At 43.3% G+C, this 23,456-nt stretch overlaps 1 protein-coding gene and 1 long non-coding RNA gene across 2 annotated transcripts; one reads left to right on the top strand and one right to left on the bottom strand.

Annotated features, from left to right (window-relative positions):
* Positions 1 to 797: 797 nt before the first annotated feature.
* On the bottom strand, positions 798 to 18,522 carry LOC130163190 (E3 ubiquitin-protein ligase TRIM21-like). The gene is made up of 2 exons (XM_056367126.1): positions 18,417 to 18,522; positions 798 to 3,487 (listed from the first exon to the last, which is right to left on the bottom strand). The coding sequence occupies exon 2, from the start codon at positions 3,476 to 3,478 to the stop codon at positions 1,808 to 1,810; it is 1,671 nt and encodes a 556-aa protein (XP_056223101.1). The 5' UTR covers positions 3,479 to 3,487; positions 18,417 to 18,522; the 3' UTR covers positions 798 to 1,807.
* LOC130163191 (uncharacterized) lies at positions 18,496 to 22,954 on the top strand. The gene is made up of 3 exons (XR_008826409.1): positions 18,496 to 18,598; positions 21,518 to 21,673; positions 22,501 to 22,954. It is a non-coding gene; the product is annotated as an uncharacterized LOC130163191 (long non-coding RNA).
* Positions 22,955 to 23,456: the final 502 nt, after the last annotated feature.

Raw genomic sequence — 23,456 nt, 5'->3', positions numbered from 1 at the left:
TGGCTGATTGACAGCTCATTTAAACAGACACGGTCAAGGAGATGAGAGGCGAGGTGCAGAAACAGGAAGTTAATGAAGCTGGAGCGATGAGCGACAGGTACAACATCACTGATGCACTCATCTGTCTCTGTGTAATTGAAACCTCATTTAGTAAAACACGGTGATGCTGATTCACCGGTTTTTCTCTGAAACCAAAGACTTTTTACCTGAAAACAAAGCGTGAGAGTCTCTTTAAACTTTTATTCCAGTATACGGAGATAACGTGTTTCATTTGGACTTTGAGAAGGGGAAGGAGGAGGTTGCAGGAATCTTTGGAGAAATTTACTTCACACCTACAGCTTAATATTCTTTATAAAAAGCCTCTGTGATAACAGCGACTACCATTATGGATTTGGTGCCAATAAGCATAACATTAAAAAGAGTAAAATGAGTAGAACTTTTCGAATTCTTACTTTATCAATACCAAATTTGGTGTACAGTGTTGGGTGACTGAGAGGCAGATTTCTATTAAAAATGATCTATCTATCTAAAAGGTTTTTGTGGGGTCAAAGTGACTTTGACCTTTGACCACTGAACTTCAAGTGTCATGGTAAGGGTCTGAATGGGAAACTTTAATTCTTGCACCATAGGAAACTTTGATATTCACCTTGAAGCACTGGTGCGGTTAAGAATAGTCATTAGGGATTTTTAGAATACAACTCTGCTTGGCACGGCCTAGACAAAAACAAAACATTATCTCTTTATTTATTTAGCTACAAGGTGCAGTTAAACTCCACCCTCTATTGAATTGTTAGAGACAAATAACTTGCATCTACCTTATCACTTGTCGACTTGTTGTTCCTTGTTGTACTGCGATGGTGACCTTCGAATCTTAAAGAGCTCATAGTTCACTGTTAGGTCAGTTCAGAAAACTTTATTTCTCCCCAAACGGGAATTCATTTGTAGTTTCCCACTCCATACATTCAATCTCAACAGACAACCGACCAACTACATATAGTTAATATGAGTATTGTCTCTGTTGAGCTGCCTAATAGCTGAAGGAATAAAGGACTTGGAGTAACGATTAGTTGGGGCTCATTATAACGTCGGCCCGAAGGCATTAAGATTGTTACAGTTAAGATCGGGCTTCAAACTGTCCTCTTTCATAAAGCTTTACAGTTACAAGTTGCTCAGGTGAGCCCTGAACCAGCCCTTAGTGTAGCTGCTATAGGACTAGAGTGCTGGGGGAACTCCCATGATGCATTGAGCAGTCGTGGAGATACTGCAGGTATCTCGATTGCTAAAGGGTGTCTAAATGAGACCACAGAGAAACACTGTCACCAGTCCACCTTTACAGCTTCTTACTAACTCTGTCAGAGGAAAGTCAAACTACAAGCTTCTGAAACCAAACCTACGCTCTTGTTTACTACCAACCAAAACCTAATGACACTATTACACCCACCCCGTATAAAAATATAATAATATAAGTATAAAACACGGCAGGAACAAAAGAGTAAAAAAACAAAGAGCAGTGAGATCTGTAGCTGTGTAGCCGAGTCTCGAGTCCCCCGTGTTCGAGTCTGAGAAACCAAGTCACCAAAGAAGAGTCATCAAGGTTGCGTCAAGTTCCAAGATGGATTCAAGGTTTACACTGAACACAAATAACACAACTATCAACATTTCATCACGTATGACACAACAACAAATGCACTCGTTGGGAAGTGCAACGTCAATACTCGAGTCCATGTCCAAGTCATCAGCGCTCAAGTCCAAGTTGAGTCACGAGTCCTAAAAATCAGGACTCAAGTCCGAGGCGGAGACCCGAGTTCTACAACACTGACTGATCGACAGGAGAGATAATCAGGGGGGCGGAGTTCCTGCCGCCGTCACTCGTGCCAGGACTGAAGAATGGGAGGAGTTTTTCAGTGAAGGAGCAGCCAGTAAAGGAGTAGAGAAGAGCTGCTGTGTCCACGTCATAAAAGGAGACCAGACCTTCCTCGTAATCCACAAACACTCTCACCTTCTCTGGATGATCATTCACAGAGAGAGGGACGGGCTGGTCGTCAAGTGCGAAGTACCTGTTTCTATTCCTCCGACACAGAGTCCAGTAGCCGTTCTCAGGGTTCAGTGTAATTTCTCCCTTCCTATTGACTGACTGTTTGGCCACGCCCAAAGTCCAGCCAATGTTCCCTTTAACCTGAACATCATAGTGAAACCTTCTACAGGAGAAACCCCGCTTTCCCAAAACACTGATCGCAGTCTCAAATCGCTTTGAGTTCTCTGGGAGTTTCTTCCACACGTCACCGTGACGTACTTGTTTCCCGTCATCGGACAGGACGAGAGCAGGATGTGCCGTATCAGGATCCAACGCCACGTCCGCCGCGTTCCGCTGGACTCGTCTCAGCTCGTCTTCCTGCAGCTTCTTCATCTCCTGTGTGATTGTCTCTGTCAGCTGGTTCACAGCGCTCAACACAGCCGTCCTGATGATTCCTGCATATGATGCAGGACAAGTGCTGATCTCTGTCCGGTTGTTGGTGGGCGGAGCAGCGTTCAGGGTCGAGAAGGTGCGGAGGAAGTGGAGGTGGTCTTCAGAGCGCGAGAGCCGATCTACCTCAGCGCGCCTCCTCGTCAGCTCGGAGATCTCCTGCTCCAGCTCTCGGATGACATCTTTGGCCTGTTCCTCCTTCGCTCTCTTCTTCTCTTTGATCGTCCCGATGAACTCGGCCTTGGCTCGTTCCACGGACTGAGTCAGAGCGGCGAAGACCTGAACACCGTCTGCCGTCTCTCTGTCTGCGGCTTCCCTGCTGAGCTTTACCGAGTGTTCGACCTCCTGAACCTTTAGTCGTCTCTCCTGGATCATCTGCTGAAGTTTAGCCTCTGCTTTCCGCAGCTCTGCTTTCTTTACTTCAAATTCTTCTTTCAGAGAAACTACGTGGTGAAATCTGTGACTGGAGTCAGCACAGGCGCGACAAACGGACATTTGTTCATTCTTGCAGTAGAGCTCCACAGGTTTGTCATGTTCAGTACACATGCTGTCTGCCGGCATCTCAACGGCATCAAACAGCTGATGAAAGTTCAGGTTGGATACTATTTGATGAAGCTTTAAATTCGTTGCTAAGCAGATGGTTAGAAATGTCAGGCTCATTGCTAACAGCAGCCTGGACTTCCGTTTTAGTCCAATGGGAACGTCATTAGAAACTTTCCTTGGGTTGGTTTCCTCGTGTTGCTCTGAGCTGCTGCTGCTGGCGTTCCTTCCAGCTGACTGTCTGAACTGGACGGCCATCTCAGATATGAACGTATTGACCACAAGTTTTTGTTTCTTATCAACGGGTTCTTTACACAGAGGACACTGGCGGTGGGAATTAAAATTCATGTGCTGTGTGATGCAGCTTTTGCAGAAGTTGTGTCCACACGGTAACGTGACCGGATCGGTGAACACGTCCAGACAGATGCAGCACAGGAGCTGCTCCTCCTGCAAAAGAAGGCCGGCAGCCGACATGTTGGTGCTCTGCAATTAAAGGAGAATTTACAACATAATTAGTCTTGTGTATTGTGTCAGTGTGACAGACAGCTGCCCCACCCACAGAGAGAGAGAGAGGGGAGAGACAAGGGGACGAGCTAGTTAGACTTGATAGACTGCCAGTTGTTTGGACCTGATGTGAAGTCAAGACCTTCATCCTTCAGATCAAAAAAAATTTAAACAAACCAACAATAAAAACTCTCAGAATCTCAGTGCGCTGAACGGTTGATTCTAGATATCCAGAGTGTTTCTGCGGGCGCTCAGCCGGACCGGATCAGGGACCGGACTCAGTTTCAGTTGTGACAGCTGCAGCTTTAAAACCTGAAGTTTGCTGAGAAGCACAAGAAGAGCAGCTGTTGTCTTAAACTATGCCGGTTACAGTACTGACAACGTTCATGTTAGAAAAAAATTAAAAGACAGAAAATTAAACCATCCATGTAAACATGTGAAGCTCATTAATGTTGTTTTATATATATACATGTTTTATATTCAAACAGACACACCCCGTTAAAGTTTTAAGCATTCGTATCCCAGGCACCTGTGAGGATTTATAAACTGCAGGCGAGTTGCGTTCTTCAGTTGGTGGTTAAAACTTTTTAAGTAAAGCAACTGAAGACCAGCTCACCCACAGTGCCTTTGTTATTTGCCACTCATTCTTTAAAGTATGTAACTTCACGGGCGTAACGTCTTCACTGTAGAAACACCATTTAACCCCTGACTCTGCTCTCACAGATTCAACATGAACTCATCAGTGAAACAAAGCTCCTTAAACCACCTACACCCCAGTGAACAGATAACGCACCGTACTGACCTGTGCATGCCAACGACTCAGCTGTGGTTTCTCCTCAGGCAGAGACAGTGAATCTGGATTTGTGCTGTCGCTGTCTGCCTGCCTGTCTGCCTGTCTGTCTGTCTGTCTGCCTGTCTGTCTGTCTGTCTGTCTGCCTGTCTGTCCGCCCGCCCCCGGTTTGTAGCTGCAGAGTGAGTTTATTTAACTGTCACTTCATTGCTTCAATCAAGTGGGTGTGGTGAAGAAATGTGACAGAGAGATGAGCTGACAGTTTGTGGGAACTCGGTGCCAAATACCTTTTGTGAGTTCACTTATTTAAGAGAGACGATGCAGGTGAACACAGCTGGGACAGGTTTGTTGTGACATCACAAAGTTCCAGAAGTCCTGACGGCTGGTTTTAAGGCTCAGTTTCTGAATACAGGCTGTGTGCATTTCTCTGTGGACTGAGGCTTTGATACTTTCACAGTATTAATATAGAAGCTAGAGCTGATCTATAATCACACTACACATGGACACAGACGCGCTTCGTCTGCTTTTGCTGATGTTGTTATGAGAAAGGGACGAAGCAAAGGAAAAATGAAGGATTAAAAAAAAGGCAAGGAAGGAAGGAAGTTAAGAAGAAAGAAAGTTTGAGGCCAATAATAATAATAACCAGGCTTCAGCTTGTTCGCAGTTTAAAAACAGACACTATGCATTTGTATTTTTAATTGTTCGTCATGTTAAATCTCACTACGCTCACGCTGCTGAAGGATCAATGCATTTCTACTGAAGTACTTTTAAGGAGTATTTCCATTTAAAGCCACTTTAAACTTTTTACTCCCCCTCCATCTGCCGGCTGTAGGTCCAGTGACTTTACACATTCAGCTTCCTGTATGACGAGCTTTAAATATGAAGCACTGTCATAGATGTAACTCCAAATCAGTACGGACATCAAAAAACATTTTTTTTATCTTTTCAAGAGCCGAGTCCCTCCCCCAATAAAAGATGAAGGTGCAGCAAGTGGAAGAGGGGAGTTCATCATTTGTGACCCCAGTTAAATCCTCAGGTGTGTTGAGTTAAGGTGAGATAATGTTACATCATCAGCAGCTGAGGAAGAAATGTTCCGGTGACTTTCGCTAATGCTAATGCTAATGCTAATGCTAAGAGTCTATGGTGAGAGCTGGAGCTTTGCCCACCGGCTCGGAGCCTTGTGCAGTGTCAGCAAAGTTTCCGCCGCAGCTATTCACATTAATGTTGCATGAAGCCGGAGTCTGTTTAGCAGATTTACACAATCTCTCTCCTCTGATGGCGAGCGGCGTTCTGCAGCTTCAGGTTGTATCTTCACTCCGTGACGTTTGGTTTCTTCTGCCCGCACGCTTCCGCCATGACTCGCAAACTAACTCCATCTTGTTTTGTTAAAGGGCTCCGTGAGTGAGTCTCCTACTGTTTGATGAGTCACTGTGATGTTCACCAGGAGGTAAAAAGAAATCTGAAGTCTGAACATGAATCCCTGTAAAACCTGTAAATGTTTTTTTTCTTTTGTTTCTTTGTTTGTTTGTTGAAATGTTGTGCAGCAAACATACCATCTTCTTCTTTGGTATTCTGGAGTTTTAACTGCTCTCTGGTACTTTTTGACGGTTTGTTGTGCTCTGCAGTATTTCTCAGCCAATCAGCTGACGAGATAGAAAGAGAGAGAGAAGGAGCGAGTTAAATTGAAATGTTAAGAGCAAAATTGGTTGTTTCCTCAAGAGAAGAAGAGAAAACATTCGAAGATGGCTGATATACTGTGTATTTGTGTGTGTGTGTGTGTGTGTGTGTGTGTGTGTGTGTGTGTGTGTGTAATAGCTGTGATTGTATAAAAGAGTATGCTCTGAATATAAAAGCACTCCGCAGCATTCAGGAGATTCAGGGCGCCTGAACGCATCACTGCTTGGAAGGAAAGTGTGAGATTTTCAGAATAAAAGCATAATTAGGTGAGAAAAAAAAAAAGGGGTGATAAAGTGGGGAGGGATGAATGTCACTGCAGCATCATGCAGGGGGGGGGGGGGGTTTGGGGGAAGATGGGTGAGGGAGGGAGGGAGGGAGGAGAGTGATACCCGATGTGTCTGGTAGAAAAATCGATGTAATATCTGAAGTGCATATTGAAAACCTCCGACCAGTAAACATTACACTGCAAAGACCAACAGAAGAAATAGACCCGCGGTCTCTCCGGCCTCGTGTAATTTCCCGCCTGGGCGTCGGCGTGATATTGTTTGGCTTCAGAGCCGCGCTGAGGACTTTCCTCCGACAGGTATTGTTGGAGTGATGAGGAGTTTGAGTTGTGACTGCAACGGTTTATAGACGAGCAGTAAAACTCTGCCGGAGGAAGGAGGGGGAGGGGGGGGGGGGGGGGAGGGGGGAGGGGGAGGGGGAGGGGGAGGGGGAGGGGGAGGCAGTTTCTCTCACACTTTACTGGACAGATAATCAAGACTGTGACAGGTAGGCCTTTAAAACTGAGCTAAACAGACGAGCTGTCAGTTTGAGTCTCTTAATATTATATTTATATATATATATAAATATATATAACACGTGTTGGGCCTGTAGGACAATGTGGTGTGGCGTGTGGCTCCACAGCGCCCCCTAGAAAATTTTATAAAATACAGCCCCAAGGTTGTGTTTCACCTACATTTACGAAATTTGGTACGCACATGTAACATGCCAAGACTCACAAAAAAGCCTCTTGCACCCATACCCTAAACCCGACAGGAAGTCAGCCATTTTGAATTGCCTCTGGAATTTTGGCAGCATTTTTGTGATTTGTGATGTGCGACTTTTTTAGTGTGAAACTTCAATGAGCTCCTCGTGCAGAATCGATCAGATCAACATCAGAGTTGGCCGGTCTAATCTAAACACATCTGTGATGATAAATTGCGAAGCTTTTGGCCTTTTTGCCCGCCTGTGGCGAATTTCGATGTTTCGCCATGAAACAGGAAGTTGCTATAACTCCAGGACACATTGTCCAAACAGGCCCAAACTTTATATGTTTGATAAAAGTCCTGACCTGAAAACATCTAAATGCAAATATTCACTTATAATCATAGCGTCCCCCCATAGCGGCTGTGGTGGTGTTGCAAATTTCGTTGTTTTGCCAAGAAACAGGAAGTTGTTATAGCTCAAATATACATTGTCCAATTTGCACCAAAGGTCACATTAGACAGTCTCACAATGAATGGTACATGGTAATGTGAAGTCTTACTCACAGCGCCACCTACTGAAAACAGGAAGTAACCTTTGCAGCTTTCACTTACTAATGTTTCTCTTGGGAGAAATGAGTCTCAATAAATGTGACAGATGTGTGTGACACGATCTACAAATAAAAACAAGATCTAATAATTTGAGTAGCTTCACCTTTTTACTCATGATTTGTACTGGAAAGCTGGAGTTTTCTACCAGCACCATCGGCGCCGGATGCTTCAGCTAAGCAGAGCGTGGATTCCCAGTTTAATAATCAGGTTCGACACAGGTAGGAGACAGCAGACGTCACCTGGCCGCAAGAAGGGACAGACTGAATGTGGAGGAATCCGACTCCCACGGCTTCATGTTTTCTAACAGGATATTGCACCTTGTCAACAAACACACACAGCTCAGTTTCTCTCAGCAGAGTCTTTCTTCATGTTCTTGTAATGTCTTCAGGTCTCTCTTGTAAAGGTATTTTCTTTACAATAAATAAAACTTAACTTACTAAGTAACTAGCTGAGAAAACTTTTTATCTAAGCTCAGGTATTAATGTGATTTAATGTGATTATCACCCTGTTCAATACAGATTCGACCAAAGTGTTGACAGAATATTTCATACATCAGTGATTTGGCAGTGGTTTGAATCTCAGCCCATTTTTGGGGAGGGTAGGTCCTTAAAAGGGAGGGGGGTCAGGGGGGTGAGGGGGGTGAGGGGGGTGAGGGGAGTGAAGGGGGGTGAAGGGGGGTGAAGGGGGCGTCCATGACGCCGGCGCTGGAGACCCGGTTAATACAGCTCAGTTTCAGCAGGAGAAACCTGATTATTCGACCGTGTAAACATTTAACTGGGTTTAAAAAGGCTTTATTAAGTGTGTGAAAGCCTCATGCACATTTACTCTGCTGCTCAATCCCAACATACACACACACACACACACACACACACACACACACACACACACACACACACCACACACACACACACACACACACACACAGCCCGTGCTGGTAATCCAAACTACAGAGAGCTGCTGGTGTGTGTTTGTTTCAGTATCTCTGTGTGTGTGTGTGTGTTTGTGTGTATTTCTGAGTGCATCTCAGTGTGTTACAGTGTGTGTTTGTGTGTGTGTATTTCTGAGTGCATCTCAGTGTGTTACAGTGTGTGTTTGTGTGTGTGCGCTCCGGGGTAAATACCGTCTGATTTGTACTGTGACTCCCTCAATTCTATTTTCTCGCAATGTCACTGACTCTCTCTCTCTCTCTGTGTGTGTGTGTGTGTGTGTGTGTGTTAGAGTATGTGTGTGTGTGTGTATTTTAGTGTGTGTGTGTGTGTGTGTGTGTGTGTGTGTGTGTGTTCAGGGTTTCATGTCAGGTTATAATCCTGTCCGGCTCAGAAACCTGAACTGACATGAACAAGAGAGAGCGAGGGGTGAATGACAGACCTGTGCTCCCGCTCTCTGGGGTTACCATGGTAACGGGCAGGTCTCTGTTGCCATGGCTGCAGGTTGGAAACCAGCAGCCTCTGTGCCCTTGAGCAAAGCATTCTCAGGGGGTAATAAAGAGTACAGTTTTACATAAGAATATATCAAGCCCCCAAAAACATTTCCTAAAACCCTCGAAAGTCCCGAAAACTAACAGACAAATATCAAACTAAAGACCGAAAACAGACAAATATCAAACTAAAGACCCGAAAACTAACAAACAAATATCAAACTAAAGACTCCAAAACAGACAAATATCAAACTAAAGACTCGAAAAACAGACAAATATCAAACTAAAGACTCCAAAACAGACAAATATCAAACTAAAGACTCCAAAACAGACAAATATCAAACTAAAGACTCCAAAACAGACAAATATCAAACTAAAGACCCGAAATCAGACAAATATCAAACTAAAGACTCAATCTATAACTCTGAAACAGAAAGAAAAAACAACCCAAAGCCTCTCAAACAGACAGAAAAATGAAAGTGAAGATAAAAATGGACATAAATGTACGTGTATAAAGAATAATTAAATACTCTGAACCACATAAAATATGTTGAAAATCAACTCTAGACTCTAAAACCAACTGAACTATAAAACACACTCTTATTTCTATGTTACTCTTATTCACGGCCTATACAGCACTTTGCACTAATTCACCCTCACTTTATTTCTCCTTATAAGATGTTATTACTCTTCTTCCTGTTTTTATCACCTTATTAACATCAACCCAACAAACTAAATTCCCTGTATGTGTGAATGTGCTGCGACCGATAAATGATATGTGATTGTGAAAGACTCCGCCGATATATCAACCTCTCAAACAGACAGAACATGAGACTAGAAGTTAAAGCGAGAGAGAACACAATATAGAAAAATAAAAGAAAGAAAGAAAATCCAATCAGGAGAGATGAGAAAGACGGAGAGAGACAACAAATAAGAGCTGAGATAGAAAACTCTCTCCCTCCGTCTCTAATGAGCAGTTTCAGTCTGGTAATGTAATAAAAGGTTTGTGAGACAGAAAATGAAACCTTCCATTCTCCTGCTGTCACACTGCAGTGGGCCTCAGTCAGAGTGTGTGTGTGTGTGTGTGTGTGTGTGTGTGTGTGTGTGCATGTGACAGATATTACCATATCAATGGTTTGTTCTTGAAAGCTTCCACCCACTTCTTCTCTCCCTTTCTGCCGAGACATAATTGTGGCTGATTATTAGAGGAGCACTGTTATCAACACACACACACACACACACACACACACACACACACACAAAAACCACAAGGTAGGAAAGAGATAGTCGGACCTGAGATTACTGATTTTCTGGAAACTCGTTTTCAGCAGAAACGAGTTGCGAACATCATCACTTCTTAAGTTCATGTGTTGATATACAAACAGTTATACTACACATTAAATAACGTTATAATTCATGTGTGTGTGTGTGTGTGTGTGTGTGTGTGTGTGTGTGTGTCACCAGTGCTCCCTTTAGCTTTGTGTTTCGAGGGAAACATCTGGCTCTTTAGCTGCTGACTCTCCGGCTTCGTCCACACTAATGCATTTTTCATTTTATATCATAGAATCAGAAATAATCTCCGTCCATGCTGACGCACCGAAAACTCATTTATCACATTACCATTGTCGTACGGATTGACTTCTCTGCAGCTGGTTGCTTGGTTACAGAAAATTCACTTCAAAAATCACTTCTGCTGTTTGCGCCATTTTCGAGCCCTGAAAATGGCGCCCTTTACAAACGGCACTGGACCCGTTGTAGTTTGAAAACTCTCGGGTTGTGTTGTCGTTTTGGACGGACAGAAACTGAGACCTAAGGAAACGATGAGGTCACACCCACGGTCTCTCCTGATTGGCTCTCATCAGCCTGATGATAATGATAATGAGTTACAGTGTTACTGACCTTGTTGTCTTTGCAGCTGTTGTTCGGTTAAATTCTACATTTTAATGCTGCAACTGTCTTTGTTGTTCATCGTTCTAATAATCTGACAATCTACTTCCTGTTTACAGCGACTCGCACGTGCCCAGTAAATGTTCCTGTGATTTATGTTTTCACTTGTGTTTGGACGTAGCCTGAAACGCCAGCCTGGAGTTTTCAAATTAAACCCGCAGCATTTCAAAAAAGACGAGGCTAGCTGCAGATTCAGGTGTTAATTTTCTGTTGGTTCACCACTATTCGTTTTATATTTTAATTTCATACATTGTTATTATAAAAATATCGATTATAGCCTCTTTAAGGAGCGATTTAATTCAGCGTCTTTTTCTGCTCTTGTATGTTAAGATACAAATTCACCCCTGAACGCCGCCCAGTACAACAACAGTCAACAAACTCTTTTCAAAATCATCCAGAATCTTTTAGAAAAAATATAAATTTCCCCTTGAATCTGAAAACATTCCTGTTTTTATTATATAACATAACCGACACAGACGATCTGCTGCTGCTGTTTTTGTCACTATGATTCTCTTCAGGCTGAAACACAAACATGCGGTTGGTGATTGTTGTCACATTAAGCTGAGAGCGTTCATCTGTTTGTAAAACATCATTAATATTCATATTTGCTTTTGTGTAAAACAGCAGCTTGACTCGTGATTAATTCATTTAAGCAGAGACAGACTTCAAGCTTCTGTTGGAAATAAAGACAAATTAACGAAGCTAATGACTCTGTCGCTCCATATGTTCATTAAGTGTAACTTCAGGAAGTGTTCGAACACCCTGCAGCCATTCATTTCTTAATGTATTTATATATAATGTCTGATCAATGGTAGTCAATGATGAATTAATGTTTCATATTGGGAATAAATATTAATTGACGTAATTCATGGAAGAAATACATGAAGGATACAGCTCACTGAAGTGGGAAATATGATATCAGTTATTTAAAGTCAATAATTTGTATAGCCCATCCAAAATCAATATTACAACATGTGGGACTAAAACCAATCCGACAGAAACAGTCACAGTCATAACTGAAAAATCTCAAATATTTACTGTATATTATTTGAAACTAAATAAAATATCATAAAAAAAAAGTTTCTGCCTCTTTGTGTTTGTTTTGCGTCTCTTTGTTTTTCTGTTGGTTTGTGTCTTTAAAGACGTTTTGTGTCTCAGAGCTCGGAGCAGCTGCTTTGCGTCACTTCGTCCAGACTACGTTTATATTACGCTGTCTAATTTTTAAAATCAGTTTTTGTGTGAAAACAACTAAAACTCTTAATGGCCATCTTTTTCATTTAACAGACACTGTATCGCAGCCGATCTGGTGGCAGCAGCTGAGCTGTGTGTTCGGCCCGACTGATGTTTTCTATAGTGATCACAGAGAAGGTTTGAAGTGACAGAAAATCCTTCTTAACTTTAGTGGCACACCAGCCGTCCCTCACTGGGCAGCTTATGTCAACATTTTGTAAAAGCTCCATTTCCCCTGTGCACACTGAAACATCGAGCTGCTGTTTTAACGGTTACAGGCTCCGGGAATCATTTTGGAAAAGCTCAATTTCTGGGTGAGAAAATTGCTGTTTTAGTCTCAACAGAAGGCTGAGCCATGAAGGTGCATTTACAGATTTAGATGTCTTTGTGTGGACATACTAAACCTGAGATGCAGGTTACATTTTCCTAAAGCAGAGCTTAAGTAAATAGCTTCACTAATATTATTGCTTTTCAATGAAATGCTAACGTAGCCTCAGCGTGTGCAGGTTTAATATGAAGGAAATGATTTACATAAACAAACAGAGGTTCTGCCGGTCTGTTCAGGAATCCTCTCGTGACTGAATCCAGTCCCCTGTTCTTCAAATACATCCCAACTAATTCAGGTTTACAGAATCCTAATTATTCTCATCCAGCTAACTTGGTTCTTTTAACGCAGTTTGAGGAAACATTTCATGGTGTCATTTTGTTCTACATTGTGCTCCACAATCATACTTTTCAAATTAATGGTGAAGAATTAGAAATGCTATGTCAGTAAAACCAATTAAAGATCCAATATTTAAACTTCTCCTGTGATTTATTTTGAAGTGTTGATCCATAAGAAGATATGTAAGTGTAGTTTTACATCTCCTCTCTCAGGCTTCTCTCTGCAGCTCTAGTAACAACAGGTCGGTGAGCCAATCAGAAGAGAGGAGGCTCTGAGCCTCTCTTCTGATTGGCTGACTGTTTTCTGAGTGATCCAATAAAAATATAGCAGATTTCAGGTAAAAACACTCAGAGAAACCAAATCCTGCAAGGTTTGGATGGTGGGTCCAGGTGGGCGGGGCTTGGTGACTGCTTTGTTGTGACATCACAAAGTTCCAGAAGTCCTGACGGCTGGTTTTAAGGCTCAGTTTCTGAATACAGGCTGTGTGCATTTCTCTGTGGACTGAGGCTTTGATACTTTCACAGTATTAATATAGAAGCTAGAGCTGATCTATAATCACACTACACATGGACACACACCTTTACACTGGAGGAGCTGTAAAAGTACAACTCTATTAAGGAATAGTCTGACTATCTAAAAATTAGTTTGTTTTTAACATGGCGGCATATCTTCCACTAAATTTAGTTACAGAGCTGTTAAAGTAAGTTCCCTCTCTGTCACCTTGTCTCTGCTGTGAATATATGTAGTGTGAATGTGTGAGTGTGAGTGTGTGAGTATAATTGGCTCCTGCAGGAATTCATCACTTTGTTGTCGATCTGCAAAATTCACAACTTTGCAGAAATCTCGGAGCAGCAGCAGACAGCGACCAATCCCACGGCCACCTGAGGTTTTCCCTCCAATCAGCACATTTTCCACTAACGAGGCTCGTTAAGGAGACAGTCATGTGACACGGAGACAGACGGATGGACTATTCTCCTGATTATAGGGTAATGAACCACATAAGAGAGAAAGGTTAAAGTTTCCCACTTCATTAGCTGGATATCCTGTTTATCCAGTAATTAAATATCAATTAGCCCCACCCCCTCTTGTGATCTGGGTCATGTGATTGGCCCAGCAAGAACTCGTTAACGACGTTAACAGTGGTCTAATTAGGAGGGTCAGCCTGTAATGAGGAGCTGCAGAAGAAAAACAGACTCCTCTTCTTATCCATCAAGGTTTTAATTTCTGATGTTTTCTCTCAGCCAATCAGATTCTTCCTCACATCAGAACGTCACCACCAATCACAGAACAGATCTGTCACTGTAATGAACACTGCTGGCTGGGTGTGAGTGTGAGGTGATTGGTTGCTGTTCTTTCATTTTTCCACTGCAGCTTCAGTTCATATGTCACACTTCAAACTACCAGGACAAAACACACACACACACACACACACACACACACACACACACACACACACACACACACACACACACACACAGAAATGTGTACAGTCAGCAAACTGAGGTCCTCTGAACCTTAGTTGTTCAAACACCAAAGTAACTCTGTGATTCGGTGTTCGTCTGCCCTCAGCTTCACTCTGTAAAATAATGTTGATGGATTTAACCTCAAAGCCAAAGGATCAAACTTCCTTCTTCCTCACTCAGACACAGATGCTGAAAACACAAAAACACAGAAGCACAACTCAGCTTCTTGTCTAAAAACAGATTTATTCAGAACTACACCCAATTACTGACGTAGTTACTAACGGGCGCCATCCTCCATGGTTTAAAAATGAAGGCAACACGAAAGTTACACAAGCTGCAGTTCCTCTAACGACCACTAGAGTCCAGCTCCAACAGTGAGTCCGTCCCCAAAGACTCCCATGTTAAAATGTCCAACTTCACAGCACAAATAAACATGTTTACAGCCTGGTACAGAAACTGTGAACGTGTTCTTTAACAGACTTAAAACATGAAACAATAACCGGGTCCTTCACAGTTTTGCGCAAAATAGAAGTGAAAAGTCGAACGTTGCGAATGTTCTGAGTTTCCATTGATTGACGTTATGTGAATAAAGCTGAGTTTTCTCCTCTCACGATATTATTCTGATTAAATGTGACGATGGATTTCCAGCAGCCTGCCTCTCGGTTGGAACTGGCCGACCCGCTCTCATAGAAATTTCCCGCCTTCCTGCCACCTGACGTTACGAGACTCCACATTATCAATACAGCGAACGTTTTAACAGCAGCTCTCACTGATCAGTGTTTGGATCCATAAACTGTGAGTTTCTGATTCCTTGTTGTTAAATTATACGTCTACTGGCTGCAAATGTTCCACAAACCTTCATTACACACCAGGAAGTCCGATGACTCAAAGTGATTTAAACAAACGCACCTGTCAGGTGGGAAAACTTAACTTCAAAAGTGCGGATGAATCCTTTAAACTTAAAGTATAAACACACACACACACACACACACACACACACACACACACAGGTTAGAGGCTGTGGGGAGGAAACATCATTTATTCAATATTCCATTACCTTCTCGTTTTGGGCGAGAGACTCATTTATTCTCATCAGGAGAGCGAGAGGGAAACAGGATATTGTGCATTAACTCCATCAGCGTAATGATGTGGAGCTTTTATATAAAGTTTATAATGAAACGCTGCGTGTGTGTGTGTGTGTGTGTATGAGTGAGTGTGGAGTCTATGGGACAGATGTGCAGCTCTCCCAGCAGCCACTGGGGGGCGCTGCACATCTGTCCATCAACACAAACAGCTTCTGTCCAGGTCGTTTAATTGGCAGCTGATACAACTGCCTCCTTCTCCCTGCCTCCTTGTCTCCTTCCCTACCTCCTCCTTTTCCATTCTCCATCTTTTCTTTTCCTTATCCCTATTGTCTATCTCCTCCATTCTCCCTCACCTCCCTTTTTCCTCATTTTGTTCTGTATGTTCTTTCTTGCTCTTATTACTTTCCTCCTCCTTTCCTTATCTAACTTGTTGTTTCCTAATTTCCTTCCCCATGTCCTCGTGTCTTTCTCCTCCTCAACTCTCATTTCCTTCAGTATCTCCTTCTCTCCTTCTACCTTACCTCCTTCCTTTACCAAGCTCCTTGTTTCCCTATTTCCTTCTCTACATCCTCCTTTCCTTTCCTACCTTTGTGTCCTTCACTTTCCTCTTATCTTCCTCTTTTCTTTCTGATTCCTCATTTCTTTCTGTTCTCCCTTACCTCCTCCCCTCTCTCCTTCTCTTTACTCCATGTTTAAAATACCTTTCTTTGCTTATTTACTTCAGTTTTCTTTCCTTCTGTACCTTGTTCTTTCTTCCTTTTCTTCTCTACCTCCATTTTACCTTTTCCTTCTCTCCTCCTCTCCTCATCACCTTCTCCTGCCTCCTCGTCTCCTTTATGAGCCAGGAACAAGCTTTTCGCTCTGTCGTTTCTCAGACTCTCCTCCTCCTCTCTTTCTGGCCACATTAAAAATCGGACTGTGCAGATAAATGGACGGGCCTGAACAGATGGGTGGCCTAGTTTCAGCCTCTCTCCTCCTTCTATCGATCGCTCCGTCCCTCTATCAATAATCCATCGTCCATCCATCAATCTCTCCCAAACAGAATGAGTAGGAGGCGGAGAGAGAGAAGCTGGGTGAAGCACTCTGAACCTCTGCTGGAGGTTTTTCTTGTTTGTGCTGGATTTGCTTTAAAGACGGAATATTATGGAAAACAAGAAGCGTCTCGACTGAGGCTGAATTTCGCCGTTGCAGATGTTATTTAAGTGCTGCTGAAGCATGAAATGCGCCCTCCTCGCTGCTTCACCAGCTCTTTGACATGATGAAATTGCATTATTCAAAGAAGTTACTCCTCAGTGCAAAGTCACAGCTGGAAAAACTAATGATATTCAGTATCAAACTTTTCTACTTGAGGGCCTGAGTCGGGTTCGTGTGTCGGCTCCACGTACTGATTCATAAATGTGTTGGTGTCCCGTCAGACTCGGAGCGCATGGACGGATTTCTACTACACTTGGATGACGTATCGGGTGCATGCGCAGAGCGACTCAAGTCAAAATGGCCACATCCAGGCAAGAGGAATACGCTGACACCAGTACTTCCTTCTCCCATGCCTCCTTGTCTCCTCCCCTACATCCTTTCGTTTCTTCCTTGTTTCCTTTTTGGCTTCCTTTTGTATTTTCTCCATTCTTCTCTTTCCTCGCTTTACTCCTCCTTTCCTTACCTACTCTGTTGTTTCCTAATTTCCTTCTCCACCTCCTCTCGTCTTTATTTTCTTCCCTAACCCATCCTTTCCTTATTTACCTCCTTCTTTGTTTTTATACCTTCTCTCGGTTGTTTGCATTTCTCCTCCGCTTGGACGATGGAGGAAGAGCCGCTTTGCTCAACTCATGCTGTTGAAGATGACTGCAGAGGTGAGGGGAGCGCGGACCTCCTCACACAGCCTCGCTTCAAACTCAGCGTCCATGTTTGTTTACCAGTTAACAACTGGACGTCTGCACCAGAACCCCGCAGACGCCTCGACGGTGTGAGAAAACAAACTGTCTTCAATGATCCGGCAGCTGGTTCTCCACCATCAACCGACCGTTTTAATGTCTTCCTGCCGTGACTTGCTTTACCATTTTTGTGCAATGCATTGTGGGACAACCGCGTCCGCTAAACAGCACACATACACAAACACAAACGTTTGGTCAGAACCGGACAACTCTTCTCACTGACAGTAACTACGGCGACGATGTGAGATGCAGTCAGCGTTATTATTCAAAGTGATCATGAATTCAGCCTCAACTGAGAAGAAACTGAAGTTTTGTTTCGCCACTTCTTTTTCTGTGTGTGTGTGTGTGTGTGTGTGTGTCAGCAGCAGGTAATCAGCTCAGCACAGAGCTGAGAGACCTGTCCTAGGGGATTGTGGGTATTTTCCTGTGTCAATTCACACCAGGTTCAACACACACAAACAAACACACACACGCACAAATTCTCTTTTTTTCTCAATACACGTCACACACATGCCAGTTTCTTTGTGTGTGTTGCTCTCTGCAGGTGTATTAATCATCCAGGTGTAGACTCAGCACTCTGTCAGAAAGCTGGGAAAGACACACACACACACACACACACACAGTTAAGCTAAAGTGCGTCACATGAGCGTCTCCTTATAAAAGGAGCTTCTTGGTGCATTTGATGACTGTAAGTTACACCTGTGAACGTCGTCATGGCGCCAGTTATTTAATGTCTCATTGGGATGGTTGTGCGGTCAACAGCAGAAAAACACGGCAACGTTTTGCATGTATTTGGTGAACGTGTGTGTGTGTGTGTGTGTGTGTGTGTCTGTGTGTGTGCGCGTGTACATGTGTGGACAAATTTTGGGAGATTCTGATATTTTGGCCTCACGACTTCAACGGGCCGGTTGATGGTTGAGACTCAGTTTGAGTCCTCACAACTATAGCAAGACCAACGTGTGTGTGTGTGTGTGTGTATGTGTGTGAGCCCTACAACTGGGTTTTCTCACAACAGGCGGTTTGACTAGAAAAGGTCAAAGCTTCACATCCACAGCGCTGATTAACACACAGCTCACTCTGTGTGTGTGTGTGTGTGTGTGTGTTGCTATAATGAGACCAGCAGCCCTCACCTTTTGAATTGCCCATCATCCCCTGCTGTACAACACACACTCATGTGTATTTAGAAGCAGTTACGTCGCTCTCACTGATCCTCACACTCCCGGTCAGAGGTTTGAGAAAACTCCCGCTGTTCCTGTTTTTATTGAAATTTCAGCAGCTCGACTCCAGTGAAAACATTCAAAAGGATTAAAAGGTACGAGGTAAATTAACGGAGGTTTAGAAATAAAAACAGTTTTGGTGACGAGAAGCTGTAAAATCATGTGAAGGTCGTAGAAACAGGCGGTCGACGTGAAGAGGTTGTAATGAAGACGTGACTGTTTCACGCACCGGCCTGAAAACTTTAAACCTCTTTGATAAATTAACTGTTTCTGTAGCTTCAGCTTTCTGTCGCCGTCATCGACCTTGTGTCCGTCACGTTCGTCCGCCGCGTTAACGTCTGTCGTGGAACGTGATGCCGTTTGTCACGGATCATCACACCGACTCGTGTTTCCGAGGCGGAGATGTGTCAGTGTGTGTTTGCGTGTGTGTTTCATCACGTCTTCACCTCACATCCGCGGCAGGCGCTCGGCAGGCGGCGTGTTGATTGGACTGTCATCAATATGTGATTTTCACAGGTGTCTGCTGCTTCTTCTGCTTCAGTCTGACGGGGAAAAGAAAAAACACCTGCTGAAAACACTGAACAACATGTGAAGAACAAACATTTATCTCTCTATCTTCACCTCTTTAATTCTCTGCACACGAAGGATCAAACACGTCATTTATAATACAGATAAAACTATGTGTTGTCGTCACGGAGACGCCAAGAGACTAGATAGAATAAGATTTTAAGAAGGACAAATTACCATAAAAGTACTCAATAACTTCCTGTTGCTGCTTTTCAAAGTTAAAGCTTTTGAACCAGTCCATGTACAAACGTCCAGTCTGTGGTTTTACTGTGATCCTCCTCAAACCTGAAGCCTCTTTTCCTCCTGTGGGTTTTTACAGTTCTTCATAATCATTTTGTGTCTCTGTGTTTGTGGTTGTTTTACTTCTGTCCCTCAACATTTGGATCGAGCCATCATCGTTTTGTTTCTCTCTTCTCGATTTGCATTAGTTTTTACTCTTTTTCTGTCTGTTTGAGCTTCTTTTTGAATCTCTTTCAGGTTTTATTGCATCTCTTTGTGCATTTAACATTTCTTTACATTTTAATCGACCTGTCTACTTCCTGATCTTATTCACTTCATACACAGGTGCAGGTGCAGGTGCATGTGGCTGCAGCTCAAACCAAAGAGTCGGGACGAGACATAACAAATGCAAAATACACAGAAAGTAATAAACTTCTTTGCAAATCTTCACTGCAAAGCAAATTTTCAAACGACGTATATGCTAACTGTACATTAGCTGTGTGCTAGCTAGCGATGGATGCGCTCAGAAGTAATTTCCCCTCTTCTCCCTCCGACCTGTTTGTTAATCAGACTCATGAACTCACTGATAAAAGTGTAAACATTTCACTCGAGGCGAAGCATCGTCAGCTCGAGTGGATGCGTCTTCATCTGCTTCGCGCCGCCTCAGGCACGACTAATCGTGTGTTTCCGATCACAACTTGGCGAACATCAGAGGCGTGAGGTCGCAGCAGCTGCTCTCTGTGTGTCTGCGCGAACGTGATTGGATGTTACTCGTCAGCTGACACGGCCACACAGCTGAGAATGAGCCGGTGATTGTGGAGAATTAATGAAGCAGCTGATGCCGATCAGCTAATAAGTGCAACCCTGGTGCATTGCACTCCATTACACTTTATTTATACACTGCGTTTCAGAGGCGAATACTGTACTTTACTCCATTATATTAATAAAATAATATATATAGTGATGTAACACTCAGAAAGGCAGCATTTGACATATTGAAGTACATTTTTACACTGTGGTTTTTCCATTTTTAGAACCAAACATGTCATTCAGATTCCCGCCTAAAGGCCACTCATAAAACATGCAGCCCAGACTTCCTCCCGACATGGAAACCACCTCGCTGCTGTCTCTGATGCTTGTGTATTGATCAAAGGGATTGATTTGTCTAGATGATTAATAATCAGCCGTCTGTTTGTGCAGATTTAAATGAAACCGGTTGAATTCTCTGCGGAGCAGCTAAAGGAGAATCCGTTAAACTGCCTGACTGAGTCTGTTCCCTCACAGAGAAAAAAACCTCTATAATCCTTTAATATATTTCAAATATCACAGGGCTGCTTCAAATCTCCACTGCAAAATTACAACCATGAGAGCTTCAAAACATTAAATCAAATAAAAACTGCTCCAGTGAAATCACGGTGCAACAGATCCAGAGTCAGTCCCCGGAGGAGCAGCAGAGGTTCATTGACGACTGATGGTGAATACAGATACAGACACAGACACAAGTATTGGTAACGGTATGATTGAATAGATCAGGTGTTTTGAGAGAGAGCCAGTATTACTTTATCACATTAAGTTTGTGTAAAATAAAGGTGAAATCCTTCGTTATAAATTAAGAATTTAAATTTCAGGTGACCTGCTGCCGCCTGGCTCCAGACCTCTCTCTGCTCCCGTCTGCAGTTTGATTCTTCAGTGATTCACGTCTTTGGATTCACAACCGATCCCGTCAGAAACACGACCAACAGTCTGCAGCCACGCTCGCAGCTCTGTGGAGCTATATGTACGAGTCGCGGTGCTACGAGCTAAATGCTAACGTCAGCATGGCAACACGCTCACAATGATAATGCTAACATCTAATATATCTGCTACAAGCTAGCGCTTAAACAGAGTACATTTCAGGCTGGTGCACACGTCATGAGCTTCGCAGGTGTTTGGTCGTAAAGGACAAAGTGAAATTTTGACCTATTGAAGTTAAACATGAGGCACTCAGGTCCTGGAAGTTACAGCAATATTAAAATCAATTAGAAACCACACAATCAAACACCAGGGTCCCTGTGTCAAGTGTTCATTCATCTCTTTTTACCTTTTTGCAGCTGCTGCGATTTGGAAATTGCACTTAGCTCCAACGCGATGTGGGTGAGGGTTGAGTTAGACATTTGTGTCGACAGGAAAACGACTTCCTGCGGCCAGAGACAGTAATTTGATATTTCTGTCTTTCTGTTGTCAAGCAGGCAATGGATCAGTGTGAGGAGGAGGAGGAGGAGGAAGAGGAGGAGGAGGTTGACCCCCCCCCCCCCCCCCACCACGGGGTGCTTCAGCTGGAGTATCCCACACTGCTGCAAACATGATGGTGCAGCTGCAGCATCTCAAGAGGAATCCTCGCAGGCGTAAGGATTGCTGTAGTAATCGTCTGAGACGGCTCACTCATCACAATTTCTCAAGCTGTTCCTCAACATTATATAATCACGTTTTAATTTGCTGCCAGTTAAAAGTTGTTAAATTACATCCTAGTTGTAGAAAATCACAGCATCTCTCATCGCACGTCAAACCGAACATCGTCCTGAAGTCTGTGAATCGTGTGAGTGAAAAACGACTCTGTGTGTGTGTCGGTGTCTGGGAACAATATATTAATTCGTTTCATGGGACCTTTAAGACGTCACATGAATAATTCATCCTTCAGGTGAAATGAACGTGTTAGTTTTCACTCAAAGCCACGAACGTGAACCTCATGGTGGCGCTAGAGGAGAAGCCAAAACTCAGTAGGGATCATCATCCTCTGGGGACCATGAACGTTGCACGCATGTAGTAGATGTGACGCGTGACTTTTCCGGATGTGGATGCGGTTTCATTGGACCGGACTGACGGTGACAGTCTCCGTGGAAACATAAACAAACAACCCAACAGTCTTCAGAAATGTTTAATGTAATTCTATTTAAATTAATGTATATATATATATATATATATATGTGTGTATATATATAATGTTTACGACCTCAGGACGAGTCGTTAAAGTGGAAAATGATAGAAAGATCAATAAAGAGAAAGACTGTGACAGAAACGCTTTGATTAAATATCCAGAGAGAACAGACGCAGGGTGGAAGCTCCGGCCGTCAGTCTGCCTCTTCCTGTGCAGCACTGTAATAGATCCCCCGTCACGGCTGCCTGCAGGCCAGTTCCCTCCAACCTCCCACTCTTCTTCTCTTCCTCCCTGCAGGAGGCGTATTGTTGCGTTCAGTCGGTGGTTACCGTGGCAGCAGCTCCCCCTTTGATCCTCCTCTGACTCAGGCAGATTGGATGATCCCTTTTTCTGTGTTTTATCACGGTCTGAGCCCGAGTCTCCGTCCTGCTGCGGCCGGTGATGAACACGCCACACAGAGCCGACGCCCCGGGGAGCAAACTCAGCTGCCACCGCCGCCGGAGAGACGGAGGAGGAGTCCACAGGTCGTTTTGGAGGCTGTGATCTTTAATATTCTTTGACTAGTCCGCGACATAAACGAACGAATGAAGCTTTACAAGTTTATTATACTAAACTCAGAAACTAAATAGGAAATAAACTGAATGAATGAATTCATGATTAAACTAAAAGATTAAAATAAAACTCCAATTTAGCGACTGAATGCAGGAACTCATCTGAGAAACTGAAGCTTTAATTAAAGATCTAAACTCGATCAGCACGTTCGTATTTGTATCGGCTTCATCTCAGAAACAATAATCACATTATCAATGAGAGTGAGACGATTTCATCTGCCACGCTCAAATTAAAAGATTAAGTTATAATCCAGTGAAAACTTCAACTCTTCATCTAATTTATTGACCCTGAAGTTTTGAGTTTTCACATAAACTGCTCTCCTCCTCTGGACCTCGACCTTGGCTCTCCTCCCTCGTCCCCTTCTTCCTCCTTTCCTCCTGTGATTATCTCTGTATCAGTGTAATTACAGCTCATTCATCTTTTCTGCCAGGACTCAAGGACAACACACACACACACACACACACACACACACACACACACACACACACACACACACACACACACACACACACACACACCCGCCCGCCCGCCCATTTTTCCTTGTTACAGGAAGATAATTTGAGGAAATACTCCTTTAATTATGATTCATATTTGGGTCATTCATAACCATCACCAGCTCAATACAGTGTGTGTGTGTGGTA

Source organism: Seriola aureovittata, chromosome 22 (genome assembly GCF_021018895.1).
Source record: "Seriola aureovittata isolate HTS-2021-v1 ecotype China chromosome 22, ASM2101889v1, whole genome shotgun sequence".
NCBI lineage: Eukaryota > Metazoa > Chordata > Actinopteri > Carangiformes > Carangidae > Seriola > Seriola aureovittata.
Note: the sequence above shows the minus strand (reverse complement) of the source record. Positions and strands in the feature narration are given on the sequence as shown.

Coding starts and splice junctions, on each gene's coding strand:
- LOC130163190 (XM_056367126.1), bottom strand. CDS start 3,478: ATGTCGGCTGCCGGCCTTCTTTTGCAGGAGGAGCAGCTCCTGTGCTGC.